Source organism: Silene latifolia, chromosome 3 (assembly GCF_048544455.1).
Source record: "Silene latifolia isolate original U9 population chromosome 3, ASM4854445v1, whole genome shotgun sequence".
NCBI classification, from domain to species: Eukaryota; Viridiplantae; Streptophyta; class Magnoliopsida; order Caryophyllales; family Caryophyllaceae; genus Silene; species Silene latifolia.
This window is the reverse complement of record NC_133528.1, coordinates 55,602,123-55,627,018: the sequence shown is the minus strand read 5'-3', so window position 1 is coordinate 55,627,018 and position 24,896 is coordinate 55,602,123. Positions and strand designations below refer to the sequence as shown.

At 34.8% G+C, this 24,896-nt stretch overlaps 2 protein-coding genes across 2 annotated transcripts; one reads left to right on the top strand and one right to left on the bottom strand.

The window, feature by feature from the left end:
• Positions 1 to 562: 562 nt before the first annotated feature.
• Positions 563 to 2,095, bottom strand: LOC141649095 (uncharacterized). The gene is made up of 2 exons (XM_074457795.1): positions 1,798 to 2,095; positions 563 to 1,689 (listed from the first exon to the last, which is right to left on the bottom strand). The coding sequence occupies exons 1-2, from the start codon at positions 2,093 to 2,095 to the stop codon at positions 563 to 565; spliced, it is 1,425 nt and encodes a 474-aa protein (XP_074313896.1).
• A 16,830-nt stretch (positions 2,096 to 18,925) lies between these two features.
• LOC141649094 (uncharacterized) lies at positions 18,926 to 19,330 on the top strand. The gene has a single exon (XM_074457794.1). It carries the CDS (start codon positions 18,926 to 18,928, stop codon positions 19,328 to 19,330), a length of 405 nt encoding a protein of 134 aa, XP_074313895.1.
• Positions 19,331 to 24,896: the final 5,566 nt, after the last annotated feature.

The window sequence follows — 24,896 nt, the reverse complement described above, 5'->3', positions numbered from 1 at the left end:
TATTATACTCCCTCCGTTCTATTTTAATTGACGTTTTACATCACTTTGTTTTTTCCTAAATAATTGACGTTTTACACTTTTCAAGGCATACTATCATAATAACTCATCTTAATAACTAAACTGCCTTCTATCCTCATTTAATGCATGTTTTCTATTCTCTTTCATCATTAATTTGGTGCATACAGCTCATTTGCCCACTATTAACATCTGATATTCATAGAATAGTTTTTCATATAAAGCCAATATTTCGTGTACTACTACTATATTTTGGCTCATACTCCATATAATCTCATTATTGTTTATAATTAAAACAAAAAGGGAACAAAATAAACTTCAAGCAAATTACTAATGATAATCAAATGGCAAAAGTTCAAGTCTACAAAAGAACCAAGTTACTGCACATTTCGTAACTCGTTGGTTACATTCTCTATCAAGATCGGATCACAACTGATTTGTTTAGGAAGCTGACCCAATATTTCCAACCTTGACTTATTTATATGGGGAATTTTGAACCTATTAGATCCATTTGCTTTCATTATATCAACCATGCAAAGTTGTAAGGTCACCCAAGTCCGTTCAATCTTCTTTGTTGGATACTCCTCAAATGACTTTTCCACTGCAGAAATAAGCTCATCAACCGTCTTTGCCTTTTTTTCTGTTGTAGTGACTGAATGGCACTAAAAAAGCCAAGATCCAAAATGTTTAAATCCGGCGAGTTCGCTGGTTGACACGTTAGTCTAATATCAAACCCATTTTGAGTAGCAGCTCTATGAAATTCTTGATCATTAGGACTAATGTGAGTTCTTGCATTATCTTGTTGTATAAAAATTGTTTTACCCGAATCCTCGATTGGCCACGAAGATTGAATACTTGGAATCACCTTTTCAATTAGAAATCTTCTTATAACATCTCTTGTGATCGATGGTATCGGCTTCGTCACTAGTGTGCCCGCTTCTCTATTTCGACTTCTTCTTATAGCAGGTTCTCTGTTAACAAGAGGAAATACTCCAATTTTACCAGAAAATATTTCTTTGCCTTCCGAATCAAATCTTGGACGAGCCATAGCAACTAAGAACATCACTTTCCCTATAAAATTTTTGCTTTGACATGTTCGCAAGGGATCACTCTCAATAGGAAGCAAGTAATATTTCTCAGTTTTTTTAGTAATGTAAAACCATTTCTCGTCGATATGTACAATATAGTACATACCGATGAATTTTGGTTCACAGGGTATAGTACTTTGGTCTAACATATATAAGCAGAATCGCAAACGAACCCATTTATGCTCGTCTTTTAAATAAGGTTTTATAGTGTTGGAATGACGGCGAATAAGACCTTCTTTAAAATGTCTAAACAAAACCGTGTGACCAATACCCAAAGCCTCGGCAAGTGATCTTAGTGTTGTTCTTTTGTTCAATTCAATATCCATAATGCGACTAAGATCAACTTGAACTTTGCGACGTCCACAATTTTTCTTTTTTTTGTGTTTAACGTCACCTCCAGTACTTTTACCAAGTTTCCAAATCCGTTGAACGGTGCGTAATGGTACTGATAATAAGTTCGAGACTTCAGTGGTCGTGTTTCTCCTTAATTTTCCTCTGTCACTTCTTTCCAACAGAGCATTATAAACTCTCATTCTTTGAGCATTGGTCAAGAAGAGTTTTTTATTACTCAAATTAGAAACATTACCTACAAAAGAAAATCAAGTTAGAAAAAAATAAACAACTCTGAGTACTCCACAACAACAATGTTTATGCATTCAATAAAAAACAAAAAAGCTAGAGCATTTAACATTACTATGTTCATGTACTTCAGCATCTTCATTACCATATTCTTCAATGTCTTCATCGCCTTCACCTTGATACTCTTGGTCATCGTCTCTTACATCGTCTTCAATAGACTCGACATTTACGTCCCAATATCTATATCTTGCTTCTTCATTGTCACCCATATCAAGAATTAAATTATTGGTTGAATACTCGTATGAATGAACCATTATAGGTATAACACCTATACTACTATCTCGATGAACAATATCTTCCATGTCTTCTTCATCAGAAGGTAAATGGTTGAGGTCAAATAATGATGTATTCATAATTTTACAAGTAGATATGAGTGTTAATTGAAATTGAAGACAGAAATTTATATAGAGATTGGTTGTGGCCTCCCAAGTTGAATTTAAAATTTTGGCTCCATTCCAAAATTTTAATGAAATGTTTTGGCTCCATTGTAAAATTTTCATGAAAATTTTTCACAGTATTTTAAAAACAAATTTGCGGAAGTTTTTGGTGGGAGAGTGGTTAAAGGATTAAAGATTAAAAAGGGAAAAAAATGGAGCAATTAATGAAATGCATTTAGTGGTGCAAGATTTGGAAACAAATGTTCCTTAAAATTACAAAAGCTACTACGTAAAACCCATTTTTGCTATTTTTAAGGAGAGTAATTATGAGTGGTTAATGCACCCAATCTCTACTTAATTGTTTCTTAATCTATGTGAAAACACCTAAAACGTCAATTATAATAGAACAGAGGGAGTATATATATATATATATATATATATATATATATATATATATATATATATATATATATATATATATATATATATATATATATATATATATATTGAAATTATACTAATTTTAATCATATTCATTTCTACTACACAGCTACAAATAATGGCCAGGTTGATACTCAGAATGGTGGAAATGGGGGATAAGCCATCTGAAGAAGAGTTGGTTATGGTTCGGCAAGTCATAAAGGAAGCAGGGGAGAAGAAGAAAAAAGCGGGCAAGCGAAGTGAGAAAGACATGGCAAAGGATCACAAGATGGGGTAGATGAAGAGGTAGCCATGAAGGCAGGGGAGAAGGAGGTGGAGGTGGGAGCCGAAGACACGTTCTTATCATCTGCAATTCCGGCTTTTGACGAGGTATTAGCTACTACGACTAGTTTATAATTGCTGTATATATACTAATTAATTAAATTTATTATTTAAAGTAGTGCATGTATATATACTAATTAATTAAAAATGTGAAGGTCGTTTGTAAGAAGCCTTGTGTTCTTTACTACAAAACCCCTACAATAGCATCGGGCAGAATTGTTGTTGCTAGGGGGAGTAGCGTTCTATTACGACCAGATTCAAGAAGTTGGGGTTGAAGGCAATCAAGGCATTGCCCTCCGTGAGGGATGGAGGGAAGTGGAAGTGATCGAGTTATATCTGGAGAAGTATGTTACTCTAATAGTACCACGTAGTGAAAATTGGCTTTTGCAAGATGTCGTGGGTTCTATTGTGCAATGGCCTGAAGCATTCATTAGTGTTGACATATCCGGGGTAGTTATGCTAAAGCGAACGCATTTTATATAATGAACGCCTTTAAATTTATTAGGGTAACCTTATCTAACATATAGTAAGTATTTGAATTTTTACATTTTCAGAAGTTTTTTTTTTTTTGGTAGAATGTGAGCTTTTCATTAAAATAAAACAATACTACATGATGATTCAATACAAGCATAGCTACAAAAGCTGAATACTAAACATGAATATCCAAACTAAGTAGCCACTCCTTATCCTTTTGAGGCATAACAGTCTGAATTTTCTGAAGAATTCGTGCCTTGACTATAGATTGGATCTCCTTAATCACCCTTCTTGGTGTTACATTTTCAGAAGTTACACGAAGCCATTATGGCTGAAATTAGGACTACTACGTCAACACCCAAAGTCACTGATTCGACTGCCTCTTCACCCAAAATTCAAGAGGTAGTAATAATTTGAAAAATAGATTGTGAGTTTTTCTTTTTTTTTTTGGTTATTTAAATTATATATTACGTCTCGTGTAATGTATATATATATTTTTTTCTAAATTGTAAACCGGAGTTAAATCTACTCTTGCTACACACAACGTTGGTATTCCTCTTAAACCTAGATATCACACCAATGATTATAAGCAAAAATTGAATACTCCAACGTTGGTAGCTTTGCATCAGCTGGCTGAAAGGAAGCTAACTATCGGGGAAGTAATCATGATTGACATCGGAGAGGATGTTATAGGCGAAGGTACAACTATTTTTATGGATGAGTAATCACTGTGTCAGTTTCTCGACCTTGACGAGTTAGATGCTATGCACATTGTAATTTGGATGAAGTAAGTTTTTTAATTAAAACTTGGCATTTGGTTTTATGAATAGTGATGTTTATTTAAATCATCAATGAAAATAACATTCTTCGTTCCATTTGACGTAATAGGTACCTGTGTACACACATCGCTGAGGGGAACTATGTTTCTCATGACTACGGATTCGTGTCACCTGAATTGTTCTCTCACAAGTCGATTGGATACAAATGCAGAGACTACATCGATAAAATTGTTGAACGGTTGATGACGCCCAAAAGCCTATGGTTTTCCCCATACAATGAGAATCAGTATGTATAGTACTTTATTATAATGAATCACGATTCTATTCATTTATTAACACGCTTACATGCATGTATATGAACTAACAGTTCAATTTTCAATATTTCATAGCAAGTATTGGCTGCTAACGGCAATCAATGTGAAAAAAGGCATAGTGTACTGGATTGACTCTTGCGGACATACTCCTACTGAGAAATTTGTAAAGATGATGTATGAGTAAGTTTACAACCTTCAATTATAATGTCAATTGTTATTGTATGACCTTTGAAGACTAGACTCCTTTTAATGTCCCATCAGTATTACTGAGCCAAATGTTAATTATAATTTCCTGTATATATTTATGAATTAGTGTGTTTCAAGCAATTGGAGCATCAAGTCCAACTTTTATCACGATAAAAGTAACTGTATTCTTAATAATTACTCCTATCATTTAATTTATGTTTATGCGAGAGGTTGATCTAATTTAGCTTATTTGTATGTGATTTATATAATAGTCTCCAATACAACCAGACAGCCAACAATGCGCCTTTTTCTGTTGTCGGTCCATGTGGGAGATTATCACCCGAAAGTATATTAACATAGAGTCATCGGTTAGTGTGTTTTAATAACTATTTCAAACGTAACTTGGGTTTAATTCTGTGTAATATTTCACTTATTCTGTCTATTTTGATTAAGTATATTTTGATTTGTAGTTCCCACCTTCAATCAACAACAAAGACCTAACCTATTCGAAGGAAGGCATCGCCGACATGAGAAATAAGTGGACCACTTATTTTCTTTCATTAGCGGATGGTCAATAGTCTGCTCATTATGTATGTGTGTATATAGAGCCATGTGTAATTAGTTTTGGTTACCCTGTTTATAATATTTTGCTGTTGGGTTGAATAGATCAATCTGTGTAATATTCTGATATTGCAGAATTGAAATTCTGCAATGCGCAGCTGCTGAAATGCTATTTTGCAGTAGCATTTCAGCATAACCTGCTACTGCAAAAATTAGCATTTCAGCATCTGCTCAAACATTTTTTTAAAAAAAATATTTATAAATTCAATTACGGTTAAAAATAAAACCGTGGTCAATAAATATATTGAAAACGGTCTCATTTAAATAGAAACTCGTTGACATATTCATCCATAATATAACGGTTTAATAATCACAAACCGTTGTCGAATTCATGACATTTAAAATGGTTTAATAAGCATAAACCGTTGTCATATTTACTACTCCCTACTAGTCTGAGTGTTGGTTCCCTTTCTTTTGGGCATCAAAATTAAGAAAATGAATTTGGACCACACAAAACACCTTACCCCACATGGAATTGAATTTGGACCACACAAAACTTACCAAAAAAGGAAAGAGGAACCAACACCCGACTAGCATGAAAATAGAAAGAGGAACCAACACTCAGACTAGGAGGGAATATTTTACAACGGTCGTGTTTCAGTAAAACCGTTGTCATAGGTTTCCGTAGAGCATTCAAACTAATACTACCACGGTTTCAATATTATAGATAACAGTTTTTGAACCGTTCTTAATATTTTATTACGGTTATTTGAACCCGTTATTTACATTTCATAAAGGTTCCGCCTTTTTAACAACCGTGCTTTTGTTGAGTTGATGAAACGTCGTATGCGACCCACTAGGTGCATTGACACAGGTATTTTGGACGACCTGAAAATAGAGGTTGATGTGAGACATGGCATGGATAGTATCACGTAGATGATAGTTGTTAAGGCTTACCAGTTGTATTTTTCTGTTGTTAAGTTAAACTTGTAATAAAATTAATTGTTCTTTTATTAACGTTTGATATTTACTATTCCTCGGGCAACCGAGATGGTAACGCCTTTATCTGTTGGGAAAGGTGTTGTTAAGGCTTCTTGGTAGATAGGGGTGTTACAAAGTGGTTTCAGGAACTCATGTTCGGGTTGTTTTCACTTTTTTTACATGCATACATGTCTTACGAGTAAAATCGATGCGGTAATATGGTAATTGTTGGTCTCACCATATGTTAAAGTGTTTCGTAATGTCAAGATTATGTGGATGTTATCATTTCGTGTAGTGTTCATATCTCGTCTTGAAGGTGAACTTCAGGGACGACGTTCCTTTTAAGAGGGGAAGAGTAATGTCGCATGAGAAAAATGACAAAAAATTGACAAAAATACCGTGTTTTCAGTAGATTGTTGGTAAAAGTTCACTATATTGTTGTACTCCACTTTGTATACTTAAAATTTAAATTTTGGTTGTGTGAGGGTAATGTACGTAAATGTTAAGTAAAACTTTATTAAGTGAATTAAAATGCTAAATTGTGGTGCAATAAGTGTTGTGTGAATGATTTAAACGTATGTTGAATCTATTGTTGTATAATTGGCTGGTAATTTACGGTACATTGGATGTTAATAATTAATTGTTGGATGAGTAAGTAGAGTGATTGTGCCAGACGGGTATGTTATGTGTGGTGTATAGAGTTGTGCAGTGTTATTTGGTGGGTAGAATAGTAGTAACAGTTGCGGTAGTATGTCCTTTTGTGTGTAGTACATGGTGGATGACTCGGTAGGAGGTTGTATTTGCTGGTTATGCTCGCAGAGGTAGATGATGATGATGAGTAGTCGGTGTAAACAGATGGGTGGTATATGGGAATGGTTGTGTTTGTTCTTGTCGGGATGAGTTGTCGTCATTTACCTTAGTTCATGTTACACCTTGAGTTGTGGGGGATGAGGAGTTGGTGATGAGTTGAACTTCGGGGATGAAGTTCTTTTTAAGGGGGGGAGATTGTAATACCCACCCTGTTAGGGACCCGTTGACCATCATTGACTGACCTTAGACACGTGTCTAGACCTTCGTAAGCCTTAGTAGTTTGATCTAACGTCATAGTAACCTTTGAGTTTACGAGGCTCGATCTAGCGGATGGTACTCGATCGAGTAGCTCTATGACCCGATCGAGTAGAGGCCACTCGATCAAGTAAGTCCCATACTCGATCGAGTATCTGGAGTTCTGCGGGAAAATATAAATCGTGGAGTCGTGGAACCAAAATCATTTTTTATTTCGTTTTTCCTAAACCTAATAGCCGTTACATCTCTCTCCTTCACCAATCTTCATTCTTTGGAGCCCTTTGTGAACTGAGACACCATTGGGATGGGAAGCATGAGTCGAGTAGCGCTCTTGTCGCCGGAACGCTGTGTATAGGTATGTCGTCATCATCATCATCGTCTTCCTTAGTTTTGGTTATGGTTGTGGTAGTAGTAATAGAGTTGTCATACTGTTTGTAATAGGTGGTTATGGTGGTTGCTTGTCGTCTTATGGTCATATGCGGTATTGCTGCGGATTGCTAAAGGTAGGTTTTCCTACTCAGTACTGTTGGTTGTTTAGTATGCCGATTGTATTGTCTAATTGGATTGGTTGTGTGGATTGGTTATAGTTGGATGTTGTATGTTTGTCTCTGGTTCGCGAGGTGCGCCCTCGTCTAAGTGGAGTCACTTGCGGGAGTGGCTTCACTCCCTTGATTCGCCCCTTGTGGAACCCGCCACAAGAGGGGATGTGCACATTAAGGAACATGGGTTTGCGCTCGGTATTGATGAGCGGGGCTTAGGTAGGAATGCCTGCGGTCCCCCAGTGGCGGTGTGGATTACTGGTTGTGGCTGTAATCTGGCAGGACTTGACCTTCGGGTAGTCAGAGGAGTGAAGGTGATTGGAAGTGGTGTCGGATGTATGTATGTTGTAATTAGTGCGATGTTGTATCCTTCAGTTACTGACCTTGTGTGGTGTTGCCTGTGTTTCTCTTTGTGTTGTGTCTGCCGTAATCCATTATGGTAAGCAGTCGGTCTTAGCAGGTTGATATGTGGAGCTTAGGTGGGTGCTTTTGAGGGACGAGTCTACCACGAGTCATGGCATGGATAGTATCACGTAGATGATAGTTGTTAAGGTTTACCAGTTGTATCTTTCTTTTGCTAAGTTAAACTTGTAATAAACTTAATTGTTCTTTTATTGACGTTTGATATTTACTATTCCTCGGGCAACCGAGATGGTAACGCCCTTATCTACTGGGGAAGGTCTTGTTAAGGCTCCTTGGTAGATGGGAGTGTTACAAGTAGTTCGTTGATAGTTCGTCACATGTTACTTCAATGGATACAAGTTATTTGTCAACGATTTTTGGAACCAGTAAGAGCTATTTTTCCTTTTACACTTTATCATACGAAGGATCCCTTCATCAAAAGTTGTATGAGGATAGCGATACGAGGTCGTGCCAAATTGTCAGATCATAGTTTGAGATCCCTAGTTTAGAAGAAAATTATTCTTTGGTTTCTAATATATTCGTTTTCGATTACATATATCCTTTGTAAGTACCGTATGACGTTCTATTAATGAATAATTATTTCTCTTTTTCAAAAAAAAAAAAGATCCAACCCCGTAAGAAGCATATTTATGTATTAACTACAATCTAATAAGATGTGTAATATATCATATCATAAGGAATATACACGTTTAATATGGAGGAGCCTTCGATCTTGGTCGATACTTTCTGTGTTCATGGGCACCTGATGGTTATATTACTGACATCAGGGGAAAGCTTCAGTGCCAATCAGAGGAGAACAAGGAGCAGAAAGAAACCGACTGGAGAGGCAAGAGATGATCAAAGAGAAGTGTTACCTGCGTTTCCTGACATTACCACTTATTCCGAAAGAGCCTTATGCGCCAAAGATACAAGTTTTGTTTAGGTAATCAAATTGTTCTCTTAAACTTTTTTTTGGAATACTTACTACTTTTATTTTCTCTGATGAATTTTGTTCAGCGATATTGTGATTTTGGATCAAATCTTTACCAAATTTATCAGCAAAGTCGCTGCCAGGAAAGAGTGCCTTGGTGCAACGAAATCTTACAATTAAGTAATAAAATCTGTTAAATCATATGTAAATCAGGAGCTAATACCTTGGCTTAAACTTTTCTTTTGTGATGTCGAATTCGTTGGTTTGTCTACCTTGTTACTTGAGACATTGTGCTGCCAAGTGTTTATCAACAGCTCATCTTAGTATGCAACTCAAAAGTCGCAAGTGTTTATCCGCAATCATTTTACTTTACGTATTGGTGAAAATGGAGCCAAATATTCGTTATTACTTAGCTGCAAAATACGATGCGATAGAAACAACTAACTAATTAAAATGTCTGGACTTTCTTAACTTTCAATACGAGTCGTCCCCAAACAACTTATCTTATTATCAATACATAGTTAACAATGTTATTGAGTACATCAACCCTGAGCTAAGCTAGTGGTGTATTGTTTTTGTAAGTTGCTGAAATCGCTCTAATATAGATGTTTTACTTGATTCTACCTATATTATGCTGAGTCACAGATATACTCAAGCAACACCTAATCCAGGAGTCGAGTTCATTGCCAAGTACAAAGCTTACCTTACCAGGGAAATCTAAGATATGACCGAAACAAAATAAAGGACACTACGCAGGACTATCAAGGCATGTCAAACAATCAACCGACAATGATGAGCCAAAAGGGAATGCAAGAGTGCAATACACTCTTACTAACCAGTTTCATTCACTATGCAGGACTGTCAAACAATCTACTCGTTTTGCTGGGTCTAGTGCCTAGAAACTGGCTCCTGAGTCCTTCGTTTGTTGATTTTTCTGCTTCTGCTTTTTTTTCTGTTAGGTACGTCAGAATCTTTGTTTATTTGTCTGTATTATGAATTGTGAATATCGTAATATGTATTATTTCCAAAACTCGTGTTGATTACATATGATACAAAGGGTTTATATATGCATCAAGGATACAATATTTACGGAAATAATAAAAGGTTAACGGCTATAAAATATACAAAGGAGGAAGGTTGATATTGTTGCCATATGAAGCGAGATTTTCAACAGCTATAAACGGCTATGAGGAGCGTGGTGTATGTGGATTGGATAACGGCTCTTTTACACCCCCACCCCCCCAGTTGGAACGTGGAGAGTCGAGACGCTCAACTTGGACATGAGATCCAAAGGGGATGCGACCAAGAGCTTTAGTGAAGATATCGGCCAGTTGGTTTTTAGTATGAACGTAGCTTGTAGAAATAGTGTCGTTCAGAATTTCGTCCCGAATAAAATGACAATCCACTTCGATATGTTTGGTTCGTTCGTGAAAGACGGGATTCTTGGAAATATAGAGTGCGGATTGATTATCACATAAGAGATTAATTGGCTGTTTGTGGGGTATGCTGAGAGTGTTGAGCAGCCCTTTTAGCCATTTTAGTTCGCATGTAGTGTAGGCCATAGCTCGGTATTCGGCCTCGGAAGATGAACGAGATACCGTCGTTTTTTTCTTGGTTTTCCAAGAAATCGGAGATGAACCCAGGAAGACGAGATATGCGGAGAGAGATCGTCGACTCATGGGGCAGCTTGCATAATCAGCGTCACAATAGGCATGTAGTTGTAAATTGCTATCGGAACGAAGTAAAAGACCTTGCCCAGGAGCGTTTTTAAGGTAGCGTACAACATGTAGAGCCGCTTGCCAATGATCAAGAGTAGGGGCATTCATAAATTGAGCTAAAATATGAACCGAATAAATCAATTCTGGCCGAGTGATAGTAAGATAGAATAATCGTCCGACCAAGCGTCGATATGGTTTGGGATCGTGTAGAGGAGCGGCGGTGGATAGGCCAAGTTGGTGATTGGGATCCATGGGAACGGATGCGGGTTTTGCGCCGAGTAAAGCGGTTTTTGTGAGTATATCAAGAGCATATTTCCTTTGTGACACAAATATCCCTTCCTTGTTGCGTGCAATTTCGAGATCCAAAAAATATTTCAGAGGGCCTAAGTCCTTCATGTAGAAACAAGAACTTAGGTAGTCTTTGAACCGTTTGATCATCGAAGAATCATTACCGCATATGACCAGATCGTCCACGTAGACGAGCACGTGGATTTCGGTACCAGAGTTGCGCATAGAAAATAAGGAGTGGTCATAAAGGCAATGTATAAAACCGTATTTAAGGAGGGTGGAGGAAAGCTTAGCATACCAACATCGGGGTGCTTGACAAAGACCATATTAGGATTTGCGAAGGCGGCAAACTCGTCCATCAGTAGATGGATGGAACCCCGGAGGAGGTTTCATGTAAACCTCTTCATGTAAGTCACCGTGTAGAAATGAATTGTGGACGTCCATCTCGGTGTAATTCTCATTTCTTGTCGCGGCGATGACAAGTAGGGTTCGAACAGTGACTAATTTGGTTGTAGTCAATACCTTTGATCTGTCGATTGCCCATAACACCCAAGCGAGCTTTGTATCGTTCGATAGAGCCATCGGCATTATATTTAATTTTATAGACCCATTTTGATCTGATGGCCTTTTTGTTTGGCGGAAGATGTTCGAGTGTCCAAGTATTATTCTTTTCGAGAGCATCAATTTCAAGCTTCATCGCGTCACACCATTCTTGTACCTGCATAGCTTGTGTAAAAGAACTAGGCTCGTAATTTTTAGTCACGACCGCTAAAAAACGTTTATGGTTAGGAGAAAATTTATCATAATTAACGAAATGCGAAATAGGAAATTTTGTACCTGAAGAAGCAGTGAGCACGTTCGCGGAGGGACGTTGTAAGACGTATCCTTTGAGACGGTAGGTGGGTATTTTTGGTCGATATCCTCGGCCCATGGTTACGGAGTCATTGTTGATGAAAGATGTGTCTGGTGCATCGTTTTTAGGTGGAGTCGTATTGGTAGAAGATGGAGACGGGGAGGTGGGGGTTGTGGTCGGGTTTGGCATAGGCGTGGTATGTGGGTTGGTCGGGTCTGGTAACGAGGTGGAGGAGGTGGGCTGATTTGTGGAGACCGTCAGGTCACTTGATGTTGGGGGATCGATAATTAGGGAACGAATTAATAAATGATCGATAGGAGTAAGAGTATCATCAAGAAACGAAGGTGCGCCAAGGTCATCGTCATGAAGATTTAAAGTTTGATATGGAAATTCATTTTCGAAGAACACAATGTCACGGGATTAGAAATACTTACGGGTGTCTAAATCATAAACAACCAAAAATATGAATATGATTTAACGGAGGAGGTTTACTAAAAAGAGTTCCATACGGTGTCTTTCCTTTAAGAAGATTGGTGGGAGTCCGGTTTATCAAATAGTCTAATTTTACGTATGCCGCCTTAATGCAGTTCGTAGACTATACATCTGAGGTAGTACCTCTTACTGTTTATTTTCTGAGTTTTATTTTAAAGTTTTTGAGTTTTGCTTTAAGATAAAGTTTTTGAGCACATTTACTAAAACATTACACTAAAAAAATATAATATTGCTCAAAAACTATATTTATAAATGATAATATGCTCAGAAAAAAATGTGTATATGCTCAAAAATTACAAGGTCTGAGGTAATACATCAGATGCGTAATCTTTTTTCCCGCCTTAATGGGTTGCCTTTTGCCATTCTACATATTTTAAATCAATACTATATATTAATAAATCCAGAAACCAAGGGACTTCCATGTAATTAAATAAATCTATATACATTAATTATACTATATAGTTTTAAATCGCTAGCGCCGTGTGATGGACCTGAACAAGGGACTTCAATGTAAATATTATATAGTTTTGGTTAAAAGTATAAATTTAGAGAATATTAGAATATGGCGAGTTTCCTTAAAATAAACGGGTCCCACTTATGGTATTAATTAGTATAAATATGTTAATTATTTAATTAACATACATAAATATAATATAAGTATATGTTATATTTTGGAAACTATTAAAAGCTAAGTAAATCAATTCAGATTTCCAAAAAAATATAATATTCCATAATTCATTAGATTTGTAATTTAATTAGTAAATAATAATGATTGCTATTAAATAATATTTTAATCTAATATTTCACATTTATTTAAATATATAACTCTAATACAACTAGATAATCAACATTGTTATTATAGTAACCTTCCATGTGAGTAGTAAAAGCAACAATAATATATAGCAACGGGAGTAGTGATAGGCATACTAGCAGCAACGGGAGTAGTAAATTAACAATAATAAATGTGGGAGTAGTGAAAGAAAAAATAATGACAGCGGGAGAAGTGAAAGTAATAGTAGTCACAACACATGTAATGAAAGTAACAGTAGGAACAACGGAAAGAGTATGAAAAATTAACTAACAATTCGATTTTAAGAAGATATTAATTTATTTAAATATACGAGCTTGACAAAACTAACGGGTTAACCGTAAAAATAGCGGGAATAATAAAACAAACAACAGTAACCGAATAAGTAGTGAACGTAATAGTATTAACAGGGAATGTAGTGAAAGTAATAATATTAACAGCGGGAGAGGTGAACGTGTCTCATAATTTATTGATTAATTTTACCTCTCATCATAATTTCAATATATAAATTGTAAATGTATGTGTTAACCAAATTTAGAGAAATCATATTTCATAGAAATTAAAATTTAAATGTTAAATAAAGATAGCCCGGGCGTAGCCGGGCACCAAACCTAGTAATTTCTTATTGTGATTAACAAGTGTTCGACTAAATGCCTCCGAGAAATGTGTGTTTATTTTTTATTTGCTCAGTATGGTTAGAAAATGGACATTGACTGATTCGGATTCTGGTCTGTAGAATTCCGTTTTATAATGCAACATCGTGTTCGTATTTCGTATAAAAAAATCACTGTTTCCAATTTAGTAACATGGCTTTTTGTTGCACAAATACTATCCTACAACCAGTTATATAATAACATTATACAACCGTCTCAAAGATGTCGAGCTCTTACACAAAGCTGTTGAGCTATTTTACAAGTTATTGAGCTATTTTACAAAATTATTGAGTTTAATAATTATTCTGTTAAGGTCAATAACTTTGTACCATAAGTCGATAATTTTGTTAATAAAGCTCGACAACTTTGTAACAAAGCTCAACTACATTGAATAAGTTGTATATACAACCAGTTGTTGGGGGTGGGTTGTGGATTACAACTTGGATTTTATGTAACTTAAGTTTACATTTATTATTTGTTCGGAAAAATCTTCAAAAATAGTATACGTAATTACAAATATTGTATATGCAGTCTTTTTTGTTTGCTTTTTTCTTTTTTTGGCGATCGACAAGAGTGATTTTATAGATTAATGGCTTTTTGGGCAAGCTTATGAGCCATTTTATAAAACTTCCTAAAAAAACAGAAAGAGATACAATGAAATAAATAACATAAATTAAGGATATTAGCAACATGGACTCTAGTACTCAGACTTAGCTTGGAGAGGTCTAGAATTTATGAAAGAATATGCAAAATAGATGACGACATGAAGAATCTTTTCCTTAGAAGCCCATTTAAGGACTTTAAAAACAGCACCCACTTTCGCTTGATTCGGAAAAAGGGATGGCAACCCTTCCTTATAAAAAGATTGAGAGCCATTATTCTGACACTTGATGAACCATTCGATTCTCATTCTTTTATCATACCTCCAGACAGCATCCACAAAATACAAGTCTGGTCACAACAATTGTAGGCTGAATCGTAAAGCTTGCACCTATTTCCATATTGAGGGAACTTTAGGGAGTCGCTCAAATCATCATTCGTAATGGAATAAGAGACCTAGAAGAGTTATTCTTCGCATTCTTAATTCACGCCACAGATTCTTCATAGATAAGAATAGCTCTAGTTAATATTGAATTATTGCCCAACGCAGCATTAGTCCTTGCATTCCATATAACCCAGATGCAACAAAGGACGGAAATGATCAAATCATCGGGGTTACTCATTTTATGAATGAAACGTTGAGTTTATCGATCCGGTACTTAAGAGGGGGAGGGGGTGAATTAAGTACCCTTTTAAAAAATTTAAACTTTAAAGCTAAAGGATAGTTCTCGTTCGATACTGAAACAGTACACAGGCGAATTGAACAGTCTCGGTGACTGTTCAAACAATACGAATTGTGCTGTACTGTTCTATTCATATGCGTGAAACAAGATCTATAACAAAGAACGATAAATAAAACAAATAAAGAGAAAAGGCACGAGACACAAGATTTTTAATGTGGTTCGACCTACTCTCTAAAGTTCTACGTCCACCCTCTCTCTTATTAATATTTTCTTTATAACCAAACCCGATTACAAAGAAAACCCCACGATCAACCCCGATCGTGCGACTCGAGTACAACCCCGTACCCCAAAAACACTCTCTCACAAAAGTGAAAATTACAACACAAATTGTCTCCTTATATGGTTCAATGAATTAGAACAATGGAGAACGAATTTAGTCTTATGAGTATAAGAACTTGTGTACTCAAGATCAATCCAAGAAACACGGCTTTCAAAAGTTATTTTGCAAACTAAAAACAAAAGATGTTTCAAACAGATTTGCAAAAAATTGCTTTTAAGAACAAGTACGACAAAATAGATTGTTGCTGTAACTTTTTGGACTCTTAAGCTCTCAATGTGTGTTCGGTGGTTTTTGCAACAATGATTTATCTACCTTATATAATTGCCAAAGGTTGACCAAATCAAATCCTTTTAGTTTAGGTAACCAAATATCATTCAACCAAAATCTTTGATCATTATCTTTTACATAATATTTAGTTACCTTCTAAAAACAAATTCCTCACCAAAGATTGAAGATATTTTTTATCATAAAAGGAGGAAGTTTCCAACAAAATATTTGTCATAAAAAAGATATTATTTTATTTCGAAATCATTTTGTCAAAAATGATAAGCCGTGATTTATTGGACCGAACAAAAGAGTAAAACACACTTTTTATACTCTTACATATTTCTAGACACAATCCAAGACTTGATCCAAGCTTCATCCGTCTTCTCTTCCGAGCAAATATGAAATATTTTTGGACCTGTCATACACACGTCTAGCACATACTATTAATTAAGCGGGGATATAAAAATGAAGGACTTGTCATCATCAACATACTAGGTGCAACATGAAAGAAATCCAATTGATTATTCAATCTTGGAGATTCATATATGGTGGATAATCGCTCTTATTCCAGGGTGGTTGTCACTCAAGATTCTAGTCACAAATGGACAATCTCTAAACAGGTGTTCCAAAGTTTCAACTTCATTGTCACTATATAAGTGACATAGACAATTAACATCCATGTTTCTTCTTTCGAATTATCTTCCTTTGTCCATGGAATTAGTTAAGATTCCCCATAACAGAGTGTTCTAGGTCCTCGACCTAAAGCATGCCACAAATATTTTTTGATGAAAACCTTACATTTTGGGAATTTCATGCTTCATAATATCCTTTCTTGACCAAGTAATTCCAGTGACCATCGACAATAAAGAGATCTGGAATTGTAAGATCCATAAGAGAGGGGTTATCATTTAAGAGGTCAATATTACTGGGTTGAGGAGTCGCTCCATTCATCCACTTAGCCTTCCAAACTGGTAAAACGGACTTGCTCCTAGTAGCCAAGCAATAATATCATTATGAAAAAGTCCAACCCCCAATAAATGGCCTTTCCAATCTAAGTAGAATTCCGACGGATACTAATATAATTTCTGCAATTCTCCCACTTGATTTCGGGGAAGTGGCAAATAAGCCCCAAACGTTTGCCAATATGTGCAAATTCACCCCATCTCTTTTTTTTAGTGCAAATCCACCCCATCAGTTATGATGTATGTGCAATTAAGCCCCACACAATATTTTCAAGTCAATTTCTCGCCGGAGAAAAATGACATTGCACCGGAAATATGAGTAGGATTAGATGACTTCAAGTTAGAAAATTAAAAAAAAAATGATTTTATTAATGCAAGGGGCAGTCGTTTATTCTTCTATACAGTAGTCTAGGTTTTTCATTCATTCTTGCGCCCGTTTGTCACCTCCATCAGACCTATCATTATCTTCATTCCATCTTTATCTTCATCTCAGAATAATTCTTCTCTAGCACCATGTCTACCCAAGTTAGGATTAAAAACAAAAAAATCATGGTTGTGTCGGGATGCATACCTTATTGCATTGCTCACTTCTGAGTTGTCTTAATTTGAGCTTTTCCCCAAGTTAAGATTAAAACAGAAAAAATCATGTTTCCGTAAAAATAATACCAAGTTAAATTAAAAAAAAAATAGGTGAACTTAGTTTTTCCTCAATTTTATTTTGAAATCTCATTTGATACTTGGGGCAAACTTTCAATTACCACATAAGGATAGACTTGTGGGCATTGAGTTTGTAGATTTGATTAAAAATGGAGGTGTAGAGAGCTCATTAATTTGGGAGCTAATTAATTTGCAGGGAGAGGGAGATAGGAAATTGGGAGGGAGTGACTTAATTTGATAGGCATGTTATTTGATCTAATGAATGGATGACGGCAGTGGGTAAACTACAAGTAAAGTGTGTCATTTTTTTTTTAATTTTCTAACTTGATCCTAGTCATCTAATCCTAGTCATATTTCCGGTGCCATGTCATTTTTCTCTGGCGAGAAATTGACCTGAAAATATTGTGTGGGGCTTAATTGCACATACATCATAACAGATGGGGTGGATTTGCACTAAAAAAAAGAGATGGGGTGAATTTGCACATATTGGCAAACGTTTGGGGCTTATTTGCCACTTCCCCGTTTTGTATTTCTTACCAATTGTTCTGAAAATGAGAGATCCTTCCTTCTTGAGAATATTACCTCAAAGGCTCAAACTTTTGCAAGAAGCTCTTGGTTAAAACACCGAACATTACAAATACTAAGACCCCATTCACCTTTAGGTTGACTCAAAAAAAGTTTACTACATCAGTGGATACCCTCGGTATTCCTGTTACGCTTCCACCAGAATTGTGCCAGAAGAGAATCGATATTTCTAGTCACACTTACCGGTATTTTGAATACTGTAGAAAATAAGTAAAGAGTGATGAGAGGATTGTAGAAATAAGAGTAAGCCTACCAACAAGATATAGTAAGATTTTGCCTATTCATCCCTCATCGACATACTTAACCCGTCTTAAAATTAATGCAGATATCTTGTCTTAAATGAGAATTTGCGTTAGAGGATATAGAATAGCACAATTTGCTACACAAATACTCATAAAAAGTTACCGCAAAACTTTACCTATCTACGCATATGATAAATCTTCCGCAAAAGTCAAAGGAACTTTGACTGTTCCATTTTTGTACCTCCCTCCGTCCCGATCAACAACTTACACTTTTCTATTTAAGGTGTATCAGTTAATAGTTTACGTTTTCCTTTTCTATTAAATAAACCAGCCCATGGGTGTCATATTTCCTCATCATTTTAATTTGCTTTTGATTTTTTAAATAATTATAAAACTCGTTTTTTTTTTTCTTTACCTTAATAATCGTGTATAAAGTAATTATAAACTATTAGTCGGGATAGACGGAGTAATAGTTAATGGATGGATTACAAATACTCAGGGCTTTTATATTATAGGCCCATACATTATAGGCCCTTAATATTAGATCTCTCCCAGAAATCCCAAGCTCTCTTAAACCTCAAATCAAAATTCAAAACCCACAATTAATTTTGGTCATTTCACATAATCAGGTCCAGGTGCCACAATCAACAATTGAAGAACAACCATGGCAGCTGCCAGAACCAAGTCCTACAAATTGCGACTATTCATATCCCTAAAGTTCATCACAGCCAATGTTCTAGATCAAAGCAATGGCAACTTAGTACAACAAGCCTCCACCATTGAGCACGCGCTCAAACGCGCCTTTGATGTAGGCCATACAACCACCCCTAAGTCCGGTGCAATCATCGGTGAAGTATTAGCGAGGCGGGTTAAGCTTGAAGCGATCCATAACCACCCAGGATTGGAGCGCGGCTTACATGTTGATGTGAAGAAAGAGGTTGAGAAAAAAGGGGTTGATGATGTCCGTGCTAATGATAAAATTGTTTGGGCTATTCTTCATGCTCTTAAGGGAAATGGGATTAAGATTATTATTGATCAGGATTTTGATTTTCATGATTCTACTTTGTAATTACTGTTAATCATGTTTGTTTAAACTTTAGGATTAATTAATGAGAATAATCCATACTATGGGTGTCCTTCCTATATTAATCCAAATTATGTATTAACTGACAATAATCCTAACTATCCATATACGCTTCCCACATTGCACCTAACTGACCGGCTACCTGAAGTACAGGTAACCCCTGTAATTTTCGCTATTTTTATCACTCTTTTCTCACCTAAATTGATTTGTCACTTTTTTCCCCCTAATTATCATAAACAGAACATCATTTGACATCATCTTGGTTTTACGGATACATTCTCATTTCTCAGCAATGACATTAGAAGCAGCCAATATTGGATTTACAACATGATACGGAGTAGCCCCATGACCGCCTTTTCCTTTTATCATTGTCCAAATATCCACTTATAGCCAATAATAGGCCGGACAACACCCAATTTCTGGGTATTAATAATCAATACAAGTAACAGTCTTCGTGGTTATGATGTGTAAACGCTTTTGGTCATTACTCTATGCTCAAGCAACTGGTTTTTCACGCAATAATCTTCTATACTCCATTTTTTGTGTTATATCTAACAAGTATTTTGGAATTTCTTCTAGTTCTTTTGAAGGAGAGTTCACATAATGAGGATTTTGCAACAAATAACTGAAAAAATTACAAGAACACATAGAACTCTTTGGAAAATTGAGATTAAAAAATTTGGATACGATGCAGATTTTAATTTGGATAAAAGAATTATAAGAGGGGCAAGAACCAGTTATGTAATGGAGAAAGAACAAGAAAGAGAAAGAAAGAACAGGAAGAAAGGTTGCAGCAACAATAAAGAGAGAATGAAGAAGGCGACTTTCTCAACAAAATACGAAGTATCACATTACCGGCATCAATAGGTAAAAAATGTGGACAAGTGCAATCAGGGAAGGGGGTAGGATAGTTAGGATTATAGTCGGTTATTGTATAGTTCGGAGTAATATAAGAAGGGTGATCATAGTATGGATTATTCTCATTAATTAATCCTAAACTTTAATGTATGTGTGTATGATTTTAGGTAAAAAAATTTGTAACCTTGTGGGATCTTTCGTTAACCCGTGATTAGGGATGATTTTGAATAGGTTCTGGATACGATCTTATAAGATTCAGATCTAGATCTGTATTTTGTATAGTGATTCCAAATCGGGCTATGTTCACTGGATCTGAAATTCTCATATTTATATCCGCAGGATGTGGACTGGGTTATGATTTATCCCATATGCTTTTCATGATAAAAAAAAATAGACTTTTAAATATGAAAATATTTAGTTTGTGGGTCAAGTCCACAGTCTGACGAGCTACCATGAGTGACCGCTCCCAACCTAGGGTTTGGCCCAGGGCGTTACATTTACTATTTGTTTTACATAATTTATTTTTTAAGAAAATGAAATAAAAACGAATTTAAGGATATGATTTGGATCTCGACTATACAATTCATATCCAGGCCCGTTTTTACATTTATGGATCTAATCCATATTTATATCCACTAAATCTAAAATATTGCTATAGGAGGATCTAGATCTCAGGATATATGAATCATTGCCATTCCTACCCGTGATTTTTATGTAAGACCGTTATTTATCAATAGAAATACCATCACCTATTCACCCATTTTAATGAACTGATATTGTACTAGTTCTTAAGAGATACCATACGAGTAAAAAAAATCCTATTTAAAGCCGCCTTATCCTAAAAAATTGTATTCTATCGATTATTTAATCAAAATACTCTTAAATAAATTAAAAAATAAACAAATAATTGTTACGAAAGTATTTTATTACGCTTAAGATAAAACAAGTTAATAACAGCCTACTTCAATGCATTCTATTTTTGTCTTATATGTGATAAAGACATAGTTAAGATGAATATACCCGTCTTAAATGAAAATCTGTGATTAAGTACAAATGCATCATTTAAATTGAGTAAATAAAAACGTGTAATTTGGTTCATCTCCATTTTCACTAAATGGTATTGACTTTGTTAGAATTATTAAAAACTAAAGAGATTGTCATTAAATGCTCTAACACAACCATTTTTGCATTCTACATCTGGTCATGAGTTGTATTTATTCATTAGTTCATGGTTTGTAATCACTAAACTTGTCATTTATAATAAATATTTCTTTATTTTATCTCCGATTTACCGCCTCGGGAAACCAAGATGGTAACATCTCCCAATTTATCTTGACGGGTAAGAAGGGGTGTTACAAAATTGTAATGAGTTGAAATAAGTCAGAAAGAACATGACATTATACTAAAGTTAACTAATTTTGATAAACAACTAATCCTTAGTTTTCATGAGGAGTTGAGAACGATAGCATTTGTGATTTCATATAAGTACTATATTATTTTGAAATTGTTCTAGTTATTTCGGATAAAGGCGGTTTTAAGACTAACAAAACTAGAGTGAAACTCCATTTGAAATTTGAGTCACATTCAAATTATGCCATTAAAATCAATTTCAAATCCTGATACACAGTATTCCCAAATCGATTCAAGTATATAAAGTCTAACAAACTGTTTAGAAGAGAGAGAAGAGAAGGTAAAAGCGCAGACAATAAAGAACCATAATGTTGAAACATGAGAAGACTTGTCTGGGACACATACACTACAGTATGGTCGTGACTGGTGGCTGCTAGTTTTACCATAAATCCTTACCTGAATTTGTTTAATACGGTGGCTGCTAGTTTTACCATAAATCCTTACCTGAATTTGTTTAATACGGAGTACGACTGCAACCATATTCGACTACACAAATTCTTGAAGATATGACATATCCGTCACAAGCTGAAGACGGATACCATTTTACCTCACAATGTACCTACTTTTTCTCTCTCTGCAACACTATTCATGTGGTCCCATTTCTCCACTAACCCATTTTGTTACCATTTTATCTCACAAAATATCCGCCACAAATGGTAACCCGTCACAAGGAAGACCAATTAATTCGACTAACTCCTTTCTCACGTGTGCCAATAATAATTCACAAATTCTTGTACTATGACTCTACTCCCTCCATTCAACTCCACTTTACATGTTTGTTTTATCACATTTGTCAACGCGACTTTTACACGGTAAATATTTTTAGTTACGTATTTGCAAAAATTATAAAAGTTAGATAATTTTAATGTACTCTTGAAGACGAATCAAATAAAATCCCATATGAATATATTTTAACTTATGTATCAAGAGAAAATTAAAGTTGAATGTCCGCTTGTGAATAGTGTGCAAAATAGAAACCTTCAGAGTGGAGTTGAATGGAGGGAGTATTAGTGAGTGGTATATGACTAGGATGTTTAACAAAAAACTCGAAACCAGATGAATCCGACTCATTGCTGACTCGAAAATATTCACATCTTTCTCCTAAAGTCAATTTACCAACTGTTTTTCAAATTATTGCTAATCTATTTTTTAATCCGGTTTCAATACCTGATCATGACTCGCTACCGGTTTCTTCATTGCGTAGACTCGTCGTATCCTCTTCCTACCTACAAACTACTCCACTTAATAGTGATGATGATGTCAGGGCCTTCCCGGTTGTTTTGGGGCCCTGTGAGAAATCTTATAGAGGGCCCCGATACCATCCCCCTTATATTAAAAGAATAAGAGTTTCTTAAAATTTTCCCGCCTAAATGACTTGCTATAAATATGTTTTATTATAAATTACTCCCTCCGTACCAGACCAAAGGTAACACTTACTATAAACGGACGTACCACACCAAAGGTAACATTCCTTATTTAGCCCACAATATTACCAAGTTATCCTTATACCTATTTGATATTTACACAAAATGCCATTACATACCACACCTATCAACCCACAATTAAACCCACAATTACATACCCCACCTATTTTTTCCCTCTTTACCCTTACTTTTTCCACTTTTTCTTAAATACTTCACTTTTCCCTACGTTACCTTTGGTGTGGTACGGAGGGAGTATATCATATATACAACTGAGACAATTATTCTATGCAATAGATAATTTTATTCCGTTTAGGGTAATATTTTTTCAATTTGTATGAACATATTGAAACGATTTTTTAATTTTGTTACATAAATGAAATTGCACTAATTAAAGATATTATGTGATAGAAATATTTCATTATTATTATTTTTTGAAACTAAACATGATGGCCACGAACATTTTTTTAGAAAATACGTTCTAATTAATTCTATTATTCTGTCTTTTGAAACAAACGTATTCGAAGTTGAGAGTATTAATAGATTATTTTTGTTTTTTTACTTCTAAAAGGAAAAACATACGAATAATATATGGTTTCTTACCGTTTAACTTAATATCTATCTCTGCTCCATGCTATGTGAACATTTAAACTTTGGTTAATTTTTAATTTTTTTTAATTTAACATATACATAAATATAATTATTACAACACATATCCTTTCATTTTTCAGCTTTTCAAAAACACTCCTACTCGAGCTACCCGGCTAACACTGGTGTTTTGAAGAAGCCCTTCATTTGAAAAGAAAAACCAACACCCGAGACAATTATTCTATGCAATAGATAATTTTATTCCGTTTAGGGTAATATTTTCTCAATTTGTATGAACATATTGAAACGATTTTTTAATTTTGTTAAATAAATAAAATTGCACTAATTAAAGATATTATGTGACAGAAATATTTCATTATTATTATTTTTTGAAACTAAACATGATGGCCACGAACATTTTTTTAGAAAATACGTTCTAATTAATTCTATTATCCTGTCTTTTGAAACAAACGTATTCGAAGTTGAGAGTATTAATAGATTATTTTTGTTTTTTACTTCTAAAAGGAATAATATACGGTTTCTTACCGTTTAACTTAATATCTATCTCTGCTCCATGCTATGTGAACATTTAAACTTTGGTTAATTTTTAAATTTTTTTAATTTAACATATACATAAATATATTTATTGCAACACATATCCTTCCATTTTTCAGCTTTTCAAAAACACTCCTACTCGAGCTACCCGGCTAACACTGGTGTTTTGAAGAAGCCCTTCATTTGAAAAGAAAAACCAACACCCGATCTATGGTGTAAAATATTTTTTTTATTCTTTATCTGATTGTATTTCCAATGTCATTCTTTCACGTTTATATTACACCTTTAGTGAACATAATGATACAATAACAATATTTTTTTAAAATAAAGTTACTTATGCGGAGTATAAGTGTTGAACCTCCTCTTTTCTACCCTCTTAATAATCTATTTCTTAATTAATTTTCAAATGGAGTTTTTATAGTGGTTAAAATTTTAAATTCTCTAATATCTTTATCTAAAAGTAAATTTCATAATTAAATTTCAAATGGAGTTATTACAGTGGTAAAATCGTTAAATTCTCAAATATCCCTATCTAAAAAACCACGCATTTGCGCGGGATCTATACTAGTTTTTATTAAAAGAATAATTGAAAAAACGTATGTTAACTATTTTGAGTAATTTTTATATGGCTAGTTTATTTCACATTTCTAGAAGCAATATAGTACATAAATATATTTCTTTTCTATTATTCAACAACAATTAATTAGCATGGTGGTTAG